Source organism: Leptodactylus fuscus, chromosome 3 (assembly GCF_031893055.1).
Source record: "Leptodactylus fuscus isolate aLepFus1 chromosome 3, aLepFus1.hap2, whole genome shotgun sequence".
In the NCBI taxonomy this organism is placed as follows: domain Eukaryota; kingdom Metazoa; phylum Chordata; class Amphibia; order Anura; family Leptodactylidae; genus Leptodactylus; species Leptodactylus fuscus.
The window spans coordinates 128,277,271-128,298,252 of record NC_134267.1 but is presented as its reverse complement, the minus strand read 5'-3'; the positions used below and the strand labels follow the sequence as shown (position 1 = coordinate 128,298,252).

General features: G+C 42.7%; 1 protein-coding gene across 1 annotated transcript in view; it reads left to right on the top strand.

Annotated features, from left to right (window-relative positions):
* LOC142197767 (CD109 antigen-like) overlaps positions 1-20,982 on the top strand; it is a 93,304-nt gene that overhangs the window by 65,855 nt on the left and 6,467 nt on the right. The window contains exons 24-30 of the mRNA XM_075268313.1: positions 2,596-2,677; positions 7,322-7,553; positions 9,909-10,080; positions 11,699-11,889; positions 14,158-14,322; positions 15,150-15,215; positions 18,009-18,145. Coding sequence (XP_075124414.1) covers positions 2,596-2,677; positions 7,322-7,553; positions 9,909-10,080; positions 11,699-11,889; positions 14,158-14,322; positions 15,150-15,215; positions 18,009-18,145 — 1,045 coding nt within the window. The remainder of the gene's footprint in view (positions 1-2,595; positions 2,678-7,321; positions 7,554-9,908; positions 10,081-11,698; positions 11,890-14,157; positions 14,323-15,149; positions 15,216-18,008; positions 18,146-20,982) is intronic.

Below are 20,982 nucleotides of genomic sequence, written 5' to 3'. Positions count from 1 at the left end.
ACTGGGGGGTTTTAGAGGCTCCCTCCACCATGAATTTGCCCAAACTGGGCTGTTTAGAGGCTCCCTCCACCATGAATTGGTCCAAACTGGGTTTTTTAGAGGCTCCTTCCACCATGAATTGGTCTAAACTGGGCTGGTTAGAGGCTCCCTCCACCATGAATTTGCCCAAACTGGCCTGTTTAGAGGCTCCCTCCACCATGAATTTGCCCAAACTGGCCTGTTTAGAGGCTCCCTCCACCATGAATTGGTCCAAACTGGGTTTTTAGAGGCTCTCTCCACCATGAATTGGTCCAAACTGGGCTGTTTAGAGGCTCCCTCCATCATGAATTGGTCCAAACTGGGGTTTTTAGAGGCTCCCTCCACCATGAATTGGTCCAAACTGGGGTTTTTAGAGGCTCCCTCCACCATGAATTGGTCCAAACTGGGGTTTTTAGAGGCTCCCTCCACCATGAATTTGCCCAAACTGGGCTGTTTAGAGGCTCCCTCCACCATGAATTTGCCCAAACTGGGCTGTTTAGAGGCTCCCTCCACCATGAATTGGTCCAAACTGGGGTTTTTAGAGGCTCCCTCCACCATGAATTGGTCCAAACTGGGGGTTTTTAGAGGCTCCCTCCACCATGAATTTGCCCAAACTGGGCTGTTTAGAGGCTCCCTCCACCATGAATTTGCCCAAACTGGGCTGTTTAGAGGCTCCCTCCACCATGAATTGGTCCAAACTGGGGTTTTTAGAGGCTCCCTCCACCATGAATTGGTCCAAACTGGGGTTTTTTAGAGGCTCCCTCCACCATGAATTTGCCCAAACTGGGCTGTTTAGAGGCTCCCTCCACCATGAATTGGTCCAAACTGGGGTTTTTAGAGGCTCCCTCCACCATGAATTGGTCCAAACTGGGGGTTTTTAGAGGCTCCCTCCACCATGAATTTGCCCAAACTGGGCTGTTTAGAGGCTCCCTCCACCATGAATTGGTCCAAACTGGGGTTTTTAGAGGCTCCCTCCACCATGAATTGGTCCAAACTGGGGTTTTTAGAGGCTCCCTCCACCATGAATTGGTCCAAACTGGGGTTTTTAGAGGCTCCCTCCACCATGAATTGGTCCAAACTGGGCTGTTTAGAGGCTCCCTCCACCATGAATTGGTCCAAACTGGGGTTTTTAGAGGCTCCCTCCACCATGAATTGGTCCAAACTGGGCTGGTTAGAGGCTCCCTCCACCATGAATTTGCCCAAACTGGCCTGTTTAGAGGCTCCCTCCACCATGAATTTGCCCAAACTGGCCTGTTTAGAGGCTCCCTCCACCATGAATTGGTCCAAACTGGAGTTTTTAGAGGCTCTCTCCACCATGAATTGGTCCAAACTGGGCTGTTTAGAGGCTCCCTCCATCATGAATTGGTCCAAACTGGGGTTTTTAGAGGCTCCCTCCACCATGAATTGGTCCAAATTGGGGTTTTTAGAGGCTCCCTCCACCATGAATTGGTCCAAACTGGGGTTTTTAGAGGCTCCCTCCACCATGAATTTGCCCAAACTGGGCTGTTTAGAGGCTCCCTCCACCATGAATTTGCCCAAACTGGGCTGTTTAGAGGCTCCCTCCACCATGAATTGGTCCAAACTGGGGTTTTTAGAGGCTCCCTCCACCATGAATTGGTCCAAACTGGGGGTTTTTAGAGGCTCCCTCCACCATGAATTTGCCCAAACTGGGCTGTTTAGAGGCTCCCTCCACCATGAATTGGTCCAAACTGGGGTTTTTAGAGGCTCCCTCCACCATGAATTGGTCCAAACTGGGCTGGTTAGAGGCTCCCTCCACCATGAATTGGTCCAAACTGGGGTTTTTAGAGGCTCCCTCCACCATGAATTTGTCCAAACTGGGGTTTTTAGAGGCTCCCTCCACCATGAATTTGCCCAAACTGAGCTGTTTAGAGGCTCCCTCCACCATGAATTGGTCCAAACTGGGGTTTTTAGAGGCTCCCTCCACCATGAATTGGTCCAAACTGGGGTTTTTAGAGGCTCCCTCCACCATGAATTTGCCCAAACTCTGCTGGTTAGAGGCTCAATCCACCCTGATTTTCAAAACAAATGTTGGTGCCAACCTCAACTTACTACAAGGGCCAAATTCACTGCTGGTGACAAGCTCTCCTCACTGCAAGTGCCAAATACACATGTTTCAAGGTGTTTTCCTACTGTCAGAGAGGTGGTATTGAGTGTGTAAAGTGTGTAGTTGTTAGGCTGTGATGTTGGGGTAATAGAGGGTCTTTGGTGTGTTAGATGCCCCCAGACATGCTTCCCCTGCTGTCCCAGTGTCATTCCAGAGGTGTTGGCATCATTTCCTGGGTTGTCATAGTGGACTTGGTGACCCTCCAGACACGGATTTGGGTTTCCCCCTTAACGAGTATCTGTTCCCCATAGACTATAATGGGGTTCGAAACCCGTTCGAACACACGAACATTGAGCGGCTGTTCGAATCGAATTTCGAACCTCGAACATTTTAGTGTTCGCTCATCTCTAATAATTACATTTGTAATGTAGTACTGATGTATATAATATTTCATATTTTAATGTTGTATAGAATATTATCTTTCTGAAACACTATGTATATGTCACACCCAGGCTATCAAAGGGAGCTGATATATAGGCGATTTGATGGTTCTTTTAGCGCATTTGGAGATTCTGATAGTTCTGGAAGTACCTGGTGAGCATAATATTTCAATTCATTGCATTCAACTGATGTGGACAGTGTTCTTTTTGTATTCCAAAATCATAATTATAGTAAAAATTTATCGGCCATGTCAATAGGGTGATGATACCTATATCCAACCATATCTTAGTGAATAACATCCCAACTCATACGTGAGACCTTCAAAGATGTGTTTTTGTGTATACATTCTGAGCCTTTTAATTTGTTAGTTGTTAGGGGGCGTTCACACTACCGTCGGTGTCCGACAGGTAGTGTCCGCTACTAGTGTCCGCTCAAAATCTGTCACGGACATTAGGAGCGGACACTAGCTGTGTCCGTGACACCTGTCATTCATTTCAATGGGCATCGGGTGCGTTCTTTTGCACTCCGTGCCCGTCCTTCCCTGTCCGCAAGTGAAGATGTCCGACTTCTCAAGCGGACAGAAAAACCCTGCATGCAGGGTTCCTCTGTCTGCTTGAGAAGTCGGACATCTTCACTTGCGGACAGGGAAGGACGGGCACGGAGTGCAAAAGAACGCACCCGATGCCCATTGAAATGAATGACAGGTGTCACAGACACAGCTAGTGTCCGCTCCTAATGTCCGTGACAGATTTTGAGCGGACACTAGGAGCGGACACTACCTTTCGGACACCGACGGTAGTGTGAACGCTCCCTTATTTTCAACTTTCTTTAGGTTTATCTTTGTCTATCAGCCAGAGTCATGTCACATAACTTTGGTCATAATGGGATTTCCAAGATTTAAAGCATCCATCCAGTTATAAAAAAACTTTGCCTAAATGAATGGTGCAGGTGAATATAAGAAACTGTGTATTGTATCTTATTAAAGAAATGTTTATTATATATATATATATATATATATATATATATATATATATATATATATATACAGTCCTATGAAAAAGTTTGGGCACCCTATTAATCTTAATCATTTTTAGTTCTAAATATTTTGGTGTTTGCAGCAGCCATTTCAGTTTGATATATCTAATAACTGATGGACACAGTAATATTTCAGGATTGAAATGAGGTTTATTGTACTAACAGAAAATGTGCAATATGCATTAAACCAAAATTTGACCGGTGCAAAAGTATGGGCACCTCAACAGAAAAGTGACATTAATATTTAGTAGATCCTCCTTTTGCAAAGATAACAGCCTCTAGTCGCTTCCTGTAGCTTTTAATCAGTTCCTGGATCCTGGATAAAGGTATTTTGGACAAACAATTCAAGTTCAGTTAAGTTAGATGGTCGCCGAGCATGGACAGCCCGCTTCAAATCATCCCACAGATGTTCAATGATATTCAGGTCTGGGGACTGGGATGGCCATTCCAGAACATTGTAATTGTTCCTCTGCATGAATGCCTGAGGATTTGGAGCGGTGTTTTGGATCATTGTCTTGCTGAACTATCCATCCCCGGCGTAACTTCAACTTCGTCACTGATTATTGAACATTATTCTCAAGAATCTGCTGATACTGAGTGGAATCCATGCGACTCTCAACTTCAACAAGATTCCCGATGCCGGCATTGGCCACACAGCCCCAAAGCATGATGGAACCTCCACCAAATTTTACAGTGGGTAGCATGTGTTTTTCTTGGAATGCTGTTTCTTTTTGGACGCCATGCATAACGCCTTTTTTTATAACCAAACAACTCAATTTTTGTTTCCAAAATGAAGCTGCCTTGTCCAAATGTGCTTTTTCATACCTCAGGCAACTCTATTTGTGGCGTACGTGCAGAAACGGCTTCTTTCTCATCACTCTCCCATACAGCTTCTATTTGTGCAAAGTGCGCTGTATAGTTGACCGATACACAGTGACACCATCGGCAGCAAGATGATGCTGCAGCTCTTTGGAGGTGGTCTGTGGATTGTCCATGACTGTTCTCACCATTCTTCTTCTCTGTCTTTCTGATATTTTTCTTGGCCTGCCACTTCTGGGCTTAACAAGAACTGTCCCTGTGGTCTTCCATTTCCTTACTATGTTCCTCACAGTGGAAACTGACAGGTTAAATCTCTGAGACAACTTTTTGTATCCTTCCCCTGAACAACTATGTTGAACAATCTTTGTTTTCAGATCATTTGAGAGTTGTTTTGAGTAGCCCATGATGCCACTCTTCAGAGGAGATTCAAATAGGAGATCAACTTGCAATTGGCCACCTTAAATACCTTTTCTTATGATTGGATACATCTGGCTATGAAGTTCAAAGCTCACTGAGGTTACAAAACCAATTTTGTGCTTCAGTAAGTCAGTAAAAAGTAGTTAGGGGAATTCAAATCAATAAAATGATAAGGGTGCCCATACTTTTGCACCGGTCAAATTTTGGTTTAATGCATATTGCACATTTTCTGTTAGTACAATAAACCTCATTTCAATCCTGAAATATTACTGTGTCCATCAGTTATTAGATATATCAAACTGAAATGGCTGTTGCAAACACCAAAATATTTAGAACAAAAAATGATTAAGATTAATAGGGGTGCCCAAACTTTTTCATAGGACTGTAGGTTTATTATTCCACAGAATGGAGCAATAAACCAATGAACCTGCAGGCAGCAGTCTCCTCTTCCTCCCATGGAGTTCTGTGTGTGAGGCTTGATACGGAGATGAATCTCTATGTAAATAACAGTCTGATTGAAGAAGAGAAGGAAGAAACCGCTTAATAAGTAGAGAAGGACAAATATTTCCTTAATAACATATATTAGAAGGTTTCTTATATTCACATGTACTAGTAGTTTATGAAATCCTATTAATATTATAAAGGTGAAAGTGGATGTTTGGATGTTTGTTACTCAATCACGCAAAACCCGCTCGACCGATTTGGCTGAAATTTTCCACAAACATAGTTACTACACTCGATTGCGCAATAGGCTACTTTTCATCACCATAGCGCACATACGTTTTTCCCAGGACCCCCACAAAACCCAAACTCACATCACTATCTCTGCAATCTCACACACTTTGGACCATAGCAAGGCACAAAATTCATATTACCCTCTACAACAGAGGTCAGCAACCCCTGGCACACGTGCCAAGAGTGGCACTCCTGCCATATTTCACTGGCACACCAGCAGCACAGGACCTGCAAGAGTTAAATGAAGTCCGAGTCTCTTCAGTGGGCTGCTAGAGCTGAGGCATAAGGACACTCCCCTTTGAGAGGGGTGCAGGAAACCCAGGGGGTGGAGCTTAATCGCTCAGGTCTGTGCCTGCTATAGTGGTCTGCATCCTGCTAAGATTCCCCGAGGAGAAGAGGAAGCTGCTAGCAAAGTGAAACTGAAAAACACGCAGGTAGATAGGATTACTGTTCTCATTAATGTCAGGCATTTGGGGTTATTAGTTTAGTCTTAGTAACTCCATGTGCCTCACATTAATAGGAATAAACCCCATCATGTCCCTCATATTAACCCCTGTGTGCCTCATATTAATAGGAATAAACCCCATCATGTCCCTCATATTAACCCCTGTGTGCCTCATATTAATAGGAATAAACCCCATCATGTCCCTCATATTAACCCCTGTGTGCCTCACATTAATAGGAATAAACCCCATCATGTCCCTCATATTAACCCCTGTGTGCCTCACATTATTAGGTATAAACCCCATCATGTCCCTCATATTAACCCCTGTGTGCCTCATATTAATAGGAATAAACCCCATCATATCCCTCATATTAACCCCTGTGTGCCTCATATAAAGGTTACTACTATGTGAGACATGGAGGTAATAATAAAAGACCTCAATAATGAAGATACTTAATTATTACCTCCAAGTACTCACATATCAGTAACTCTTACACAAGGGTTAATGTGAGGGACATGATGGGGTTAATTGCTACTAAGAGGCACATGGAGTTACTAAACTGTCATGCACAGGGACAGACTTTATGTTGCTTGCTCAAGAGTATCCTGTACCCAAAATGTATATGTACTGGCGGAAAATAACAAATCATACAATGTCGTATATCCAAGTATATTCACTTGAAATACCTCTGTCCCAAAGACACTATGTACAGTTTCTCAGAACACCGTATAGCAGCTGAAATACAAATTACATTCAACACAAAAGTCTCACGTATTCTCAGAATTACAGAAAAAACAAGATACAAAGTTACATTTCATGTCCCATACCTTATACACAGTACGAAAACCTTACCTGCACCTGTTTACCCACTTCTACAATCACCGCAGATGAAGTCGCGGGTACCAGCTAGTGTTGTTTATAACTAGAGGGTATCAGTCTTGTATTTGGGCTATGCCTGGTATCACAGCTCAGCTCCAGTGACTGGTATCAGGCTAATTGACAAGATTGGTGCTGGCTTCAGACCCCACATTACAGAAACACAGCTTTTTTTTGTTTTTGCAGATTTTGCTGCATTTTTTAGACAAACTCAGGAGTGAATACTTCAGAAAGTAGACCTATAACTACTTACTATATATTTCTAATTCCTTTTCTAACCATTCTGGGCTAGAAAAAGTAACAAAATCTGCAACATAAAAAGCTGCATTTCCTTATGTTTATTTGTAGACAAGCCCTTTCAAATGAATGCCTTCAATGTTATGTATGGTCAGTGTCTTACAATGTCATGCTGCTACATTTTTTTTGCTTTCATTTTTATGATAAAAATAAAATCCATCATCTTTTGCAGGCTTTCAGCATTTGTATTTAGATGCTTTCTACAAGCTCGGCCCTTCATATACATTGACACAGATGTTCTAAACCAAACAGTAGAATGGTTGGTACAGTATCAAGATATAAGCACCGGCATATTTTCTGAACCTGGACGTGTCATTCATACAGATTTACAAGGTGGACTGAATGGCCCCATCACCCTCACAGCTTATATAGTGACTTCACTGCTAGAAGACAAATACTACAGAGTAAGCACAACTTGGGACATTATGGGAGGAACTTACCACCCCGTTTATGCCAGAAAAGTGATGTAGTTAGGAGCAAATGAAAATCTACAGAAGTCCCTGATCAGTTTAGAATTCATTTGTGGCACACGGGCATTTCCTAGTAAAAGGCCAGACCTAACTTTGAGTCAGAGTGGCTTCATTCCCAATGGTCGGACCTCTACTCATCAGATATGGATTACATTTGACATATCATCAGTGCATATTGGGGGAACAGCCTTTTTAAGGGATTGTTGTAAAATTAGATTTTTATGATATATATGACAGTTCAGATTCCAAGAACAAGATAGTCTCAGACCTCAACAGTGATCAACATTCAGCAACTAAACTGCCTGATTAATTGCTGATTATCCCATCCACTGGTATTTTTGGGTGACAGATAACTATTCAGAATGGTTGATCTCTTTTTGACTGACTAAAGGCTTTGTGTATGGTTGACCTCATAGTTTATTTGAGACAACTAGTTTATATAGCTACAGCTTTTATTTAGCATGTGCCTAAAAATGTTTTGCACAGTTTAGTCGCAGAAGAAAGCTTGTGAGAGTAATTATATGGGTTAACCTGTAGTTTACTTCCCAGAACATGAGGTCAGGTACATCAGCATGTCGATACAGCAACACAAGAAACACACACTGGAAAGAAACTAAACCATAGATATACAGCATGGTGAGAACAGACAAGTACACTGTGTTCAGCATATAACAATAATAACATCGCCATCTATTTTTCGGAAGCTATAAGTTCCTCCAACACAGTATAACACAATAAGTGTATACCCGTTGCATATATGTATATACCAACAAAATGCAGGTAGATTTATAAAAATATATGCAAGGGACACACATTGGAGACTTTATTAGGCCAGGGCCTTGCTATATGAAACTAGATTATGATCATGGTCTGAAATTAATATGAATAGGCACATCTCTAACAGAGCCCATGTGCCTTAATTGATGCTTTCTCCCAACATATTTGAATGACATGACAAACAGTAGCTAACGTGCACATGCACAGTCAGGGTATGCATAGATGTTCAGGATTCTAGATGCAGTTTTTGAAGACAAAACCATGTGTGCATACTAAAGGGTAAGATTGTAACGGGTACGTGGTACTCAGGCCTGTTTTAACAAATTGGTGGGCCAGTACAAAGGTTTCATAAGTGGGTTCTCCCATCACCACTACTTAGAAATAACTGACCTGCACAAATTAAAATGCTACCTCAATGACCCATATAACACTCCTTAGTGGATCTCACACAGTATAATGCCTCCCCAGTAGCCCCATGCAATATAATGTTCCTCATAATGTCCCCTTACAGGTTGTCCTTACATTTTCTTGTCCCCTTCCAGGTTGTCCCCACAGATTCATGTCCTCCCATCCCCCTAGTTATCCCCACAGTGTCATGTGTTCCCTCCACAAGTTGCCCCCACACTGTCATGGCCTCCTTAGGATGCCCTCACAGCATCATGTCCCCCGCCAGGTTGCTCCCACAGTATCATGTCCCCATCAGGTTGCACCCATAGTTTCATGTCCCCAAAGTATATATCTTCAGAAAAAAACAAACATTAATACTCACCCTTTCTCGTTCCCACATTTACTCCTTGGAGTCTACAAGAAGGCGCGATGCAAGCGAACAGCTCCCTACTTCATCACTGTCTTCAATTCATCAGCATTCAGAGGACACTGATGATTTGGGGCAACAGGGACCCACTGCCCTGGACAGCGGGACTGAAAATGAAGGACTATCCCGCTATCTAAAGGGGGTTTCCGCTACCATAGGGCCTGGTAAAAGTGCTCCTTGAAAGCTTTTTTGCTGCGGCTCACTATGCGGGACTACGTAATGGATGCTGACAATCAGACAGTTGTCCATTATTAAGGTGATAAAGTATTTAAAAAACACAAACACACAAGAATTTTTTATTGAAATAAAAACTCCCCCGCATATCCCTCTATTTTAAACAAATACAAAGTAGTCCAAACAATCCTGCAAACATACCAAACTCAACCAAAAGAAACAAAAGGTTAGCTATAAACCCCCCAAAAAAACAGCCTTTTGCTAGATTCACTCCTGCGTTTGGGTTTCCGTTCGTGGGGTCTGCTTGGGGGAAAAAGCAGTTACCTGCGGAAACTCACCAACCCTATAGACTATAATGGAGTCTGCTGGGTTTCTGCCTGAAAAAGCCTGGTCCCGGTGACATCCGCTTGAATTCTGACAGGGAGGAATTGGGTTTGTGGGGTCAGAACTCATCATGTTATATGTGAATACACCCTTATGTATATTTATATGAGGAATTCTGAGTAATATTCTTTTTTTTGCAGCATCAGTATGAGTCCAGAATTCAGAAAGCTGTGCAGTACCTGGAAAGGAAATATGATGAAGGGATAAGAAATAACTACACTCTGTCAGTAGTGGTCTACGCTCTGTCAATGGCCAACAGTAGCAAAGCAACAGCTGCCCTCAATGAGCTTGATTCAAGAGCAAGCATTACAGGTACAGATAAGAAAATACTAAAGCACTATGTATCTGTTAATATCTGGGCAAAATGGGAAATGGCTTTTCAGAAGCCCACTTACTAGAAAAATTCATTTGGAATTAGTAGTAAATGCAATTACACTAATAATATAATAGATTGTACACTGTAATATATCTTGATAAAAAAAAATGTGCCACTCTCCAATTTATGGTTGTACGATTCATCAAATTTTTGATGGCCATAGATTTCAATATTTGTATACCAATTTGCACTTAAGCAGCAGGTCCACTCTCCTCCTGGTCACTACAAGCTCTGTAATGTAATGAGTGGGATGGTGTGACATGCTGCTGCTAATTGGAGTTTACTGTTGAAGTGCATTGCTCCATTTGCTCCTCCAAACTAGAAAGAACACAGAATGCAAAGGGCATAAGCACCCAGCCAACCCGGACATGTGCCAGGGCTCAGAATTCCTGGGGGCTGATTGATTGCTGGCAATGAGCATATCCATTAGAACAGATGGAAGAACTCATTACCTTGCTAACAGCCCGGAGAGTAAACGGTGCTACAAACTTCATCACTGTATGTACTGCTTTCAGCTCCCTGGATTCTTCTAGGGAACCAATACAAATAACCGTGTGAGCAATAGAGGAAAAAAAGGGGGTAGGGAGTCTGGGGACTTGTGGTCGGTAAGTAAAAATTAAGTCTGTAACACTGCTCACTCCCTGTCAATAGAGATGGCAGCCATATGGGGCACATATGTGAAGACAAAAGGGGTCAATAACCTGTGGGGGGGGGGGGGGGAGGGGATTCTTAAACTGTCTGGGGGCCAGAAGGAGATGTTATAATGATGGGGGGCAAAAGGGGCCATTGTACTGTGTGTGGAGTCAGGAGGAACCATTATATTGTGTCTAGTGGCAAAAAGAAGGCAATTGTACTGTGTTTAGGGACAAAAGTAGGTCATTGTACTGTGCGAGAAGTATAAGTGAACCATTATACTGTGTGTGTGGCAGAAGGGGGTCATTATACTGTGTAGAGGGCATAAGGGGGCGATTATATTGTGTGTGGCATATAATGGGCATATTATACTATGAGGGGGTAGAAGGAGGCCACTGTATTGTGTGGGGGTGCATAAAGAGGCTGTTATATTGGTATGCTGCAGACACTGTCAGCTGATCCACTGCCATCATTTGTTCCCTGAGCACTGGTTGTGTTATCAGCCTTGCCTGCTCTCGCCTTCCCCTTCTTTACACATATCATACAAGCAGTGCTCAGAGAACATCACCGAGACTTCTGGTGCTCCGTGCTGGATAATTAGCATATTAATAAAAGCGGGATAATTCAAAAACGGCTGGGAGGATTAATGAATAAAAGATATGCCTGGAATAGCCTTTCTAAAGGCTATGTAAATATATGCTTAGTTAAAAAAAAAATCACTAGAGCCAATGATAGATTCCCGTTAATTGAAATAATCTTTACTTATTTACTTCTGTAGGATATCTCTGCACCCCCAGTTATATAGTGTTCTCTTTAGGTAAACAACATTGTTTAGTGTATTCTATATGTTTTATGAGATAATTAGGATATAATTAATACACAAACATTACTAGTATTTTGTCTGACCCATCACGTATTTAGGAACTGCAAAGTTCTGGTCAACATCATCTCAACAAGGAAACTATTACTGGCAGCCAAGAACTAGTGATATTGAGACAGCAGCATATGCCCTGCTCGCCTACTACAAGCAGGGTAGAATCACTGATGGTATTCTTGTGATGAAATGGCTGAGTCAACAAAGGAATCACCTTGGAGGATTTTCATCCACTCAGGTAATGAATGGAAAACAGTTTAAGGCAAAGTGTCCCACAACAAAAAAGTGCTGCGGGAAAAACCATGGCAGCAACTCATCGTGATTTTTCCTGCAGGTTTCCTCAGCGGACTTTCTGCTTCAGTTATACCTATGAGGAAACCGACGGTGTTTCCGTAGGTATAATTGACATGCTGTGATTTCCTTAAAACCCCATCCACTTTGCTGTGATTATAAAACGTTGTATTTTTTTCCACAGAGTTTATGCCATGTGGGGCAATACAAATATATATAAGAAACATTAATGGATGTCTGACGTCATCTTTGTATTTTAAATGTGTTTAAGTCAACTGACAAATTTAAAACACTGACATTGTGAAAAATTGAAAAGTGACAGTGCACCTTGATCTTGTTCCACTACCCATCCTTGATATGACCTGTTTATACTTCCTTGTATTAAGGAGGGACAGCACTCTAGGTAATTGAGCTTGCTTGTAAGTTTTATTTGCAAAACACATATTCCATGTTAGAGCAAGCGATATCCGCCACAATATTTCATATTATACAGGATTGTGAAAACGTGGTGTAGACATTTTAAGAGCTGAGAGCAACCTTTCGGACTTCAAGAGCCGTCCAGAGCTTGCTAGGAAAAGACATACATCTCCCCCATCTTTGGGTTCCTTACCAGGATAATTTCTCCTGGGTAGATACACAGCAGCCGTCATGCCTTCATATTCTAATTGCCTGAGCCAAATGTTGCTCTTGGCTCTTAAAATATCTACACTACGTTTTCACAACCCCATATGATATGATATATCGTAGTGGATACCACTTGCTCTAACATGGAATATGTGTTCTGTAAATAAAACTTACAAGCAAGCTCAATTACCTGGAGTGCTGTCCATCCTTTATATAAGTCTATATTTAAATTGTTGGGCTCTGATCAGTCGCCGGTGGATAAACGCACCCATCTACAAGCTAAAGACAGTGCTGTTTAGGGCTCGTTCACATCTGCGTCGTCGGTCCTTATTGCAGGTTTCCGTTTCCTGCATAAAACAGATGCAGGAGACGGAAGCCTGCAGGAGACTTTCTCACCCATTCATTTGAATGGGTGAGAAAGCTGTCCGGCCGTGCGCGGCAGTGAGCGTTTTGCGCTCTCCGCCGCGAAACCGGGTTTTATAATCCGGACACAGAGTCGGACATGCAGTACTCTGTGTCCGGATAAAAAAATCCGGTTTCGCGGCGGAGAGCGCAAAACGCTCACCGCCGCGCACGGCCGGACCCGGTCTGTGGTTTCCGTCTTCTGGCATGCAGAAGACGGAAACCACAGAACGGAGACCCCAGACGCAGGTGTGAACCCAGCGTCACAGGCATTTAACCTACCCCCATCTGACTACTTAGAAAATGATAGCCAAGAGACCATATGTGGCAACAAGTGCCATTTGCTAGAACCTTCTTTTGTGGTATAACCAGATTCCTGCCTGCACTACATTTTCAAAGGCAGCTTTAAAGGCCCTCTATCAGCAAAATTATGCTGTATTAGCCCTACAGATGCGTGAATAGCCTTTAAAAAGGCTATTCAGGCACCGCTAATGTTATTTTACCCCCCCCTTCCCCGTTTTAAAATAAAACAATAAAAGCATATATGCAAATTATAATTATCATGCATGGTGGGTGGTCATGCACAGTCCGACGTCATCTTCTAGCACGCCTTCCTCTTTTTTCTTCTTCTTTCGGTGACGCCCTCTGGTCGTGGCTCTTCCCCAGCTTCATCATCCTCTTCTTCCGGCAGGATTGGTTCAAATCCAGCGCATGCGCAGTATCGCTTGCCTCAAGGACGCTGGCTGACATTGCCATTGAGAAAAATGGTGCAGTAGCCATACCTCCCAACCATCCCTATTTCCACGGGACATTCACGAATTTGGTGTTAAAACGGGGTGTGTGTGTTAAAATAACAGTAGCCTATGTGGCGCATATGTGGAGCTCATACAGCATAATTTTGCTGATAGAGCCCCTTTAAGCATCTTTAAGCTTTATAATCCTTTACACATATCATCCTGCAGGTGCTGTCATAGGCCTATGAATGACTTAAACACACACATTATATAGCCGTCCTATTGTGTTTCCACTAAGGGTTCAGTTTGCACTACAGCAGTTAGTTTTCTTAAACTATAGATATGCGGTAAATATTGATTATGGAACAACTCGTATAAAGTGATGAATGAATTATGCATTTTGTGCTACACTAAATTTTCATATTTGCTGATCAGGTTTTGTCTGTCTTACCCAGGATACAGTGATGGCTCTACAAGCACTTTCCAACTTTGTTTCAGTGGCAAACTTTGGTGAAGGTGCAACATCTCTTGCATTGACAGTAACCGGATCAGGATCATTTGTACCAAAAACATTTCTGATCAATAGCAATAACAATCTATTAGTCTTACAACGGCAGCAGGTAAACGCGAAGGATAAGTATACTGAATAATATTTAAATAAAAATATGTTCACTATGTATGTTTAATGTATCTATTTTTCTGGACACATAAGGGTATGTTCACACAGCATTTTTTGGAGTAGATTTTGACATGGAATCCCCCTCAGAATCCGCCTCCAAAAATGGCTCCCATTGACTTCAATGGGAGCCGCTCGCTTCTTTTTTCCGCTAGCTAGTAGCGGAAAAAAGAAGCGAGCTGCTCTATCTTACCACGGGCTCCGTAGCTGACTAAGCCACAACATATACGGCACGAGGCTCCCACCCGATTAGGCCCATTCTTCGGGCCTAATCCAGAGCGGAATGCCGTGCAGAAGTGTCCGCACGCGGAATGCAAATTCCGCCATGTTAACATACGCTAAGCTGGTTGAGATGCTGTGTGATGCCTATCTATATGTAATACATAGACATGTAGTTCTTAGACAGAGAGAGGGGTGCTGGGATCCACCCTGTCTCAAAGGCTCCTTTCTGCTATTGTACCTCTGTATAATACATAATAATGAATATCTTTGTATTATGCTGTAGTACCAAGGCAACATATGGCAGCACACTGGAAGTCCTTAGTTCTGCATGTTTTGTGCCTTATTCTTATATTGCTCAGTTATTTTTTTTAAATCATGATGGACCTCATTAACTTATATATATAACTTAAAACTTGTAGTGCAAAATACCAATGGTTCACATTATCATTAGTATGATCAAAGCTTTAAAAAAGCTCAAATCGTCCATAATATAATGTTGAAAGTCAAAACTATTTATTATTAATACCTTTATAATTTCTTTAAAAATAGATTGAAGTTCCCCAACCCCTTTTACTCTATGCTACTGCACAAGGAAGAGGATTAGCTATTTTCCAGGTATGAAACCAATTAGAATTACATTTCTATGGACTTATTATTGCTTCTCCCTAAACAGTTATGAAATATTGAAGTTAGAGCATGCTATATATTTCATATTCTATTAACTTTGCCTGAAATATTTTAAACAAATGACAGTACCTTATAGGACAACATCTACACTTCCTTAATACGCCTTTCTTATTTTGGTATGTGGATAAAGACGTGCAACGCACAACAATGAAGTGAGCAGTTTGGAAAGTACAGTAAATGCGTAAATGTGCGACCAGTGTTCCAACAATGGGACTGAAAGAAAAAAAATCTATGCAGGAAAATGTATTGATTGGCAAAGTGGGATGTACTGTATATTCCAACAAATTTACACTTACCAATCTCCATGGGTCACAAATACCCAGCTGGTCTAAGCTGATGGGAGCTATGGTGGGAAGACTCCATACAATCAAGACATGAGCTTTATACTACATTACACATTAAAATGCCCTCCTAGTTAAATTGGTCAGATACCGAAGACAGACAGGAGACATAGTAGATTTGAGAAAAATATCTATTGATTAGAATTTGGACTGTATGCGTTATCCCAGAGGTAGATATTCCTTTACCCTTACATACATGTATCTAAGAGCTGGTATCGACTGTAAGAAGTGGAAAAAATGGCAGCACTCCAACAATTAGAAAAAGTGTGGTATAGACTATAGGGATCCTCTGCTGTTTCCAATTGTGTAATTTAGACCTTTTTTTAAATAGAATTGCTTCTCCATAGGAAGATGAGAAGTGTAAGTATAAGCGGAGCCAAGTCAGGGTGCTCTGAATGTGTGCATGACATTGGTTCTCCAGTGGACCTCTTCTAAGAATATAACATCTGGGTTCATGTGTTTTCAATGTTGGAGAACTTTTTTCTTTTAATGGGGTATTTAAACCTGCTAAGTTCCAGGAAGTGAAGAGTATTGATGAAGGTTTGTAGTCATGAGAGCATTGGGTACTCTTCTGTTTGCTGTAGACGGATGAATGGATGAGTGGATTCCACATGGTCCCAGTGAGTCAGAGAGACCAGCAGCAGTGTTGGAGGTGGTGGACACATGTATCTCAGGGCTCGTTCACATCTGCGCCCGGTCTCCGTTCTGCAAGTTTCCGTTTCCTGCCAGAAACTGGACAGGAGACTGAAACCTGCAGTCATTTTTCAAACCCATTCAAATGAATGAGTTTGAAAAGTGTCCGGCCGTGAGCGCCGGTGAGCGTTTTATGCTCTCCGCGGTGAAACAGTTTTGTTTTTTTAACTGGACACAGAGTCGAACATGCAGGACTTTGTGTCTGGTTTAAAAAATTGGTTTTGCTGCGGAGAGCGTAAAACGCTCACCGGCGCTCACGGCCGGACCCGGTCTGACAGGTTTCCGTCTTCTGCATGCAGAAGACGGAAACCTCAGAACGGAGATCGAATGCTGGTGTAAACCCAGCATAAGATATGTTAGTAATCTAAAAAGAGAAACTTGAAAGTGCTGTTGATACATTTCTACCAAAAATACTAACAAAACCAAGGTGTGTGTAGACTGCATAAGTCAAACAGATAAAACAAACAAAAATTAGTTGGAAAATGAAGATTGTTCTTGTTCAAGATGGGCTGGACATCCTACATATCAAAAATAGGACATTGATGGGGATGATGAGTCCATTTAATATATAGAAATGTCAAATTTCTGCAAAACTTTGGCATGCAGGTCTCAGGCAGATTTGTGTGGTCTTGTTTTATACTCTGTCCTGCCACTAGCTTTTACCCGCGACTTCGTCTGTGGTGATTGTAGACCGGGTAAATGCAGACATGGCAGTGGCGTAACTACCGCCATAGCAGCAGAGGCAGCTGCCACAGGGCCCGGGACATTAGGGGCCCGGCCAGGGGTGAACCTGCCCCTTTCACCGCCCGAGGCGAACAACAGGACAGCTTGTCCTGGACTGGTTTAGGTAAGGAAAAATGCCGCCCTCCCTGGGGCCCTGACATAGCGCCGCCTGAAGCGGTCGCTTCAGGTCGCCTCATGGGAGGTGTGGCGCTGGGCCCGGCGACAGCTACCCTTGCTCTTATCACAGACAAACTGTTGTAACTGCGATAAGATCGGGGGAAAGCTTGTAGGACCTGTTGCTGAAGGACCTTGTGTGACGTCAGCCGTCACATGACTAGGTGGGCATGTCTTTATAGCCCGTGCAGTCACTCCTGGAAGAGATGAAGAGAAGGAGAGATGTGGTGCTAGGTAATGAAGGGGAGGGGGGCTGTGAGATACATCTGTTGCTATGGCAGTAGTTACGCCACTGTATTCAGTCGAATACCTATTCGATCGAACGGCGTTCGCTCATCTCTAGTTATAAAGTGTGTGGGATTGCAAAGCTGGTGGTCTGAGTTGAGGGTTTGTGGGTATCCTGTCCAAAAGGTATGTCCGTGATTGCGACAAAAAGTAGCCTATCATTCAATCCTGCCTAGGAACTATGTTTGTGGAAAATTTGAGGCAAATCGGTTGAGCGGCTTTTGCGTGATTGAGGAACAAACATCCAAACACACAAACCCACAAACATCCAAACACACATACTTTCACCTTATAAAATATTAATTATTAAAATATTATTAAAATATTAATAGGATGTAATCACTGACATATATTATCATTACACTCACACACAGAAAGTTGCATTCAATTCTAATATCTCTTTCATGGTGCGTTTTTTTTTTTTTGTCATAGAGTGTATTTCACCCCTTGTCCCATGCATACTGACTGCACATAAATAAAGGACAAGTTTCTACTTATTTTGCAGCTTAATTTAGCTTATAATCGGAATCCGTCTCCAAGAGCCAAGAGGAATTCTCCTGTACCAGAAGCCTTCAAGTTAGATGTGACAGTGATGGATGATGCTAATAACATTCAGAAACTGTCTGTGAACTTATGTGCGAGGTAAGACCTGTCTGTGAGGAACTTTTCTATTTACCATAGAATCTATTGCATGTTATACACTATAATGTTAGAATATTAGCAGTAACTGTGCTCTGAACATATTTATACAGTACTGTATAAAATACAATGCAGATGCTGGAGAACCTATTGGTGCCTCGGTCAGCTCTGACCAAGGTGCCAGGGGCATTAATGCCCGCGATCAGCGCATCTCTACTGTGTAATACAGCAATAATAATGCTGGCTGCCATATTTAAATATCCAATATCCAATGTACTATTACAGCAGATGTCGGGAAGGGGTTAATACCGGCAAATCTCAAAACATCTGGACTACCTGCATGTGCCTCTCTAACATGTTGTATTGACCAAGGGGAACCATGCCCTGTGGCTATAGATTTCACATATTCCCTAAATCAAGCATACAGACTCTTAATATTTTTTTCCAGTATAATATTGATGTGGGCAAAATGTTACATAAGTCAAATATTTATTTCTAAAATTGAGAAATTGATTAACTACTGTGACAGGACAAGGGGAAAAGTGGTAGAAGGAGTATACATTTTTCTCAGGTTCCTGTCATATACAGTACCTTCTGACACTGGCCCCTGTCCCCCGACTGATCCCCCCGATGACCCTGACTGACCCCCCTTCGGCGCAAACTATTATGTCCCATAGTGGCCCCTGTGCAAAGTATTTTGCTACATAGTGGCTCCTGCACACAGTACTATGCCCCATAGTAGCCCTTGAAAAAGACACCCAAGTATAATGATATGGTAGCATTTTTTGTGGGGTTCAGGGCCTGTGGCCTCACTTACTGATCACAGCTGCCTCCACAGAAGGGGGAGCGCATGCGACAGTGAACAGGAGCCAGGATCGGTAAGTAAAGGTAAATAGGGCCCGTTACTTGCTGGGGTTACTCCAGCAGGTAACAGACTATTATATAAAAAAAAAAATCTGCAGTGTTAGCGGTGGCTGCTGGGCCCCCTAATGTCCACATACACATATTGTCTATGTACCTGAAAAGTTGGACTGTATACTTAATAAATGGATTAGTTGTTTTCAATATATAGTTCATCTCAAAGCACACCAGAAAAATGTTACCTAACAGGCAAGCCATTGTCATCCCCAATGCTGTTCCAATGCTTTCAATGTACAATTGGCTACCAGATTTAAATACATTATGTTTCAAGATGAACTGTAATGCTTCACACACAAAGGTTACATAGTGGAAGTGCAAGGGCTATCTCTTCCGGTATAGGAGTTTGTATGTTTGATTCAGGAACACCTATAGCCACGGAGTATGATACCCCTGATTTAATACAACATGTTAAAGTAGCACATGATGGTAATCCAGATGTTTTCAGATTTGCTGTCATTGAAGTAGTGGAAATTGCGAACAGAGGTCTTGGGTCTATTAAGCCCTAATGATAGGAATGACTGTAGTCATTCCTATCCTGGGAGTTTTCTTATAAATAGTCAAATTATGCACCAATAACTCTATTGTTCTATATAAATGGTCCAGCTATATATCAGTAACCTCATTTGTATTTTGATTTGTTTGTGTACAGATGTGCTGATATATCTGTTGTTTATGTTTACCTGGGCGACAACTTTGGGGGATGCTTTTTAGTGACGCACCCTCGCGTTGCTGAGTCATCAGACTGTAGAAGTGCTTGAAGCGCAAAATGGCCCATTTGATTTGTTGGGACGGGTTATGCTTGCTTTCACCTGCAATTCTTGAATAAAGATTGGGATATGGAGCAAGTGTGCTGCACCCTTTCTTCTCTCTTATGGATTTACTGTACATGTGTGAGTAAGCCCCCGTTCCGAATTGGATTGATCCACCAAGGTACCATTATTTTATGCCATTATTAGAGATGAGCGAACAGTGTTCTATCGAATACATGTTCGATCGGATATCAGGGTGTTCGCCATGTTCGAATCGAACACCGCGTGGTAAAGTGCGCCAAAATTCGATTCCCCTCCCACCTTCCCTGGCGCCTTTTTTGCACCAATAACAGCGCAGGGGAGGTGGGACAGGAACTACGACACTGGGGGCATTGAAAAAAATTGGAAAAAGTCATTGGCTGCCGAAATCAGGTGACCTCCATTTTAGACGAATAGTGGATTTCAAATCCGGGTCATATGAGAATGTGAACTTTGTGACTATGAGACAGGGATAGCTGTACAGGCAGGGATAGCTAGGGATAACCTTTATTTAGGGGGGAATGTTATTAAAAATAACTTTTTGGGGCTCTATCGGGTGTGTAATTGTGATTTTTGTGAGATAAACTTTTTCCCATAGGGATGCATTGGCCAGCGCTGATTGGCCGAATTCCGTACTCTGGCCAATCAGTGCTGGCCAATGCATTCTATTAGCTTGATGAAGCAGAGTGTGCACAAGGGTTCAAGCGCACCCTCGGCTCTGATGTAGCAGAGCTGAGGCTGCACAAGGGTTCAAGCGCACCCTCGGCTCTGATGTAGGAGAGCCGAGGGTGCACTTGAACCCTTGTGCACCCTCGGCTCTGCTACATCAGAGCCGAGGGTGCGCTTGAACCCTTGTGCACACTCTGCTTCATCAAGCTAATAGAATGCATTGGCCAGCGCTGATTGGCCAATGCATTCTATTAGCCCGATGAAGTAGAGCTGAATGTGTGTGCTTAGCACACACATTCAGCTCTACTTCATCGGGCTAATAGAATGCATTGGCCAGCGCTGATTGGCCAGAGTACGGAATTCGGCCAATCAGCGCTGGCTCTGCTGGAGGAGGCGGAGTCTAAGATCGCTCCACACCAGTCTCCATTCAGGTCCGACCTTAGACTCCGCCTCCTCCAGCAG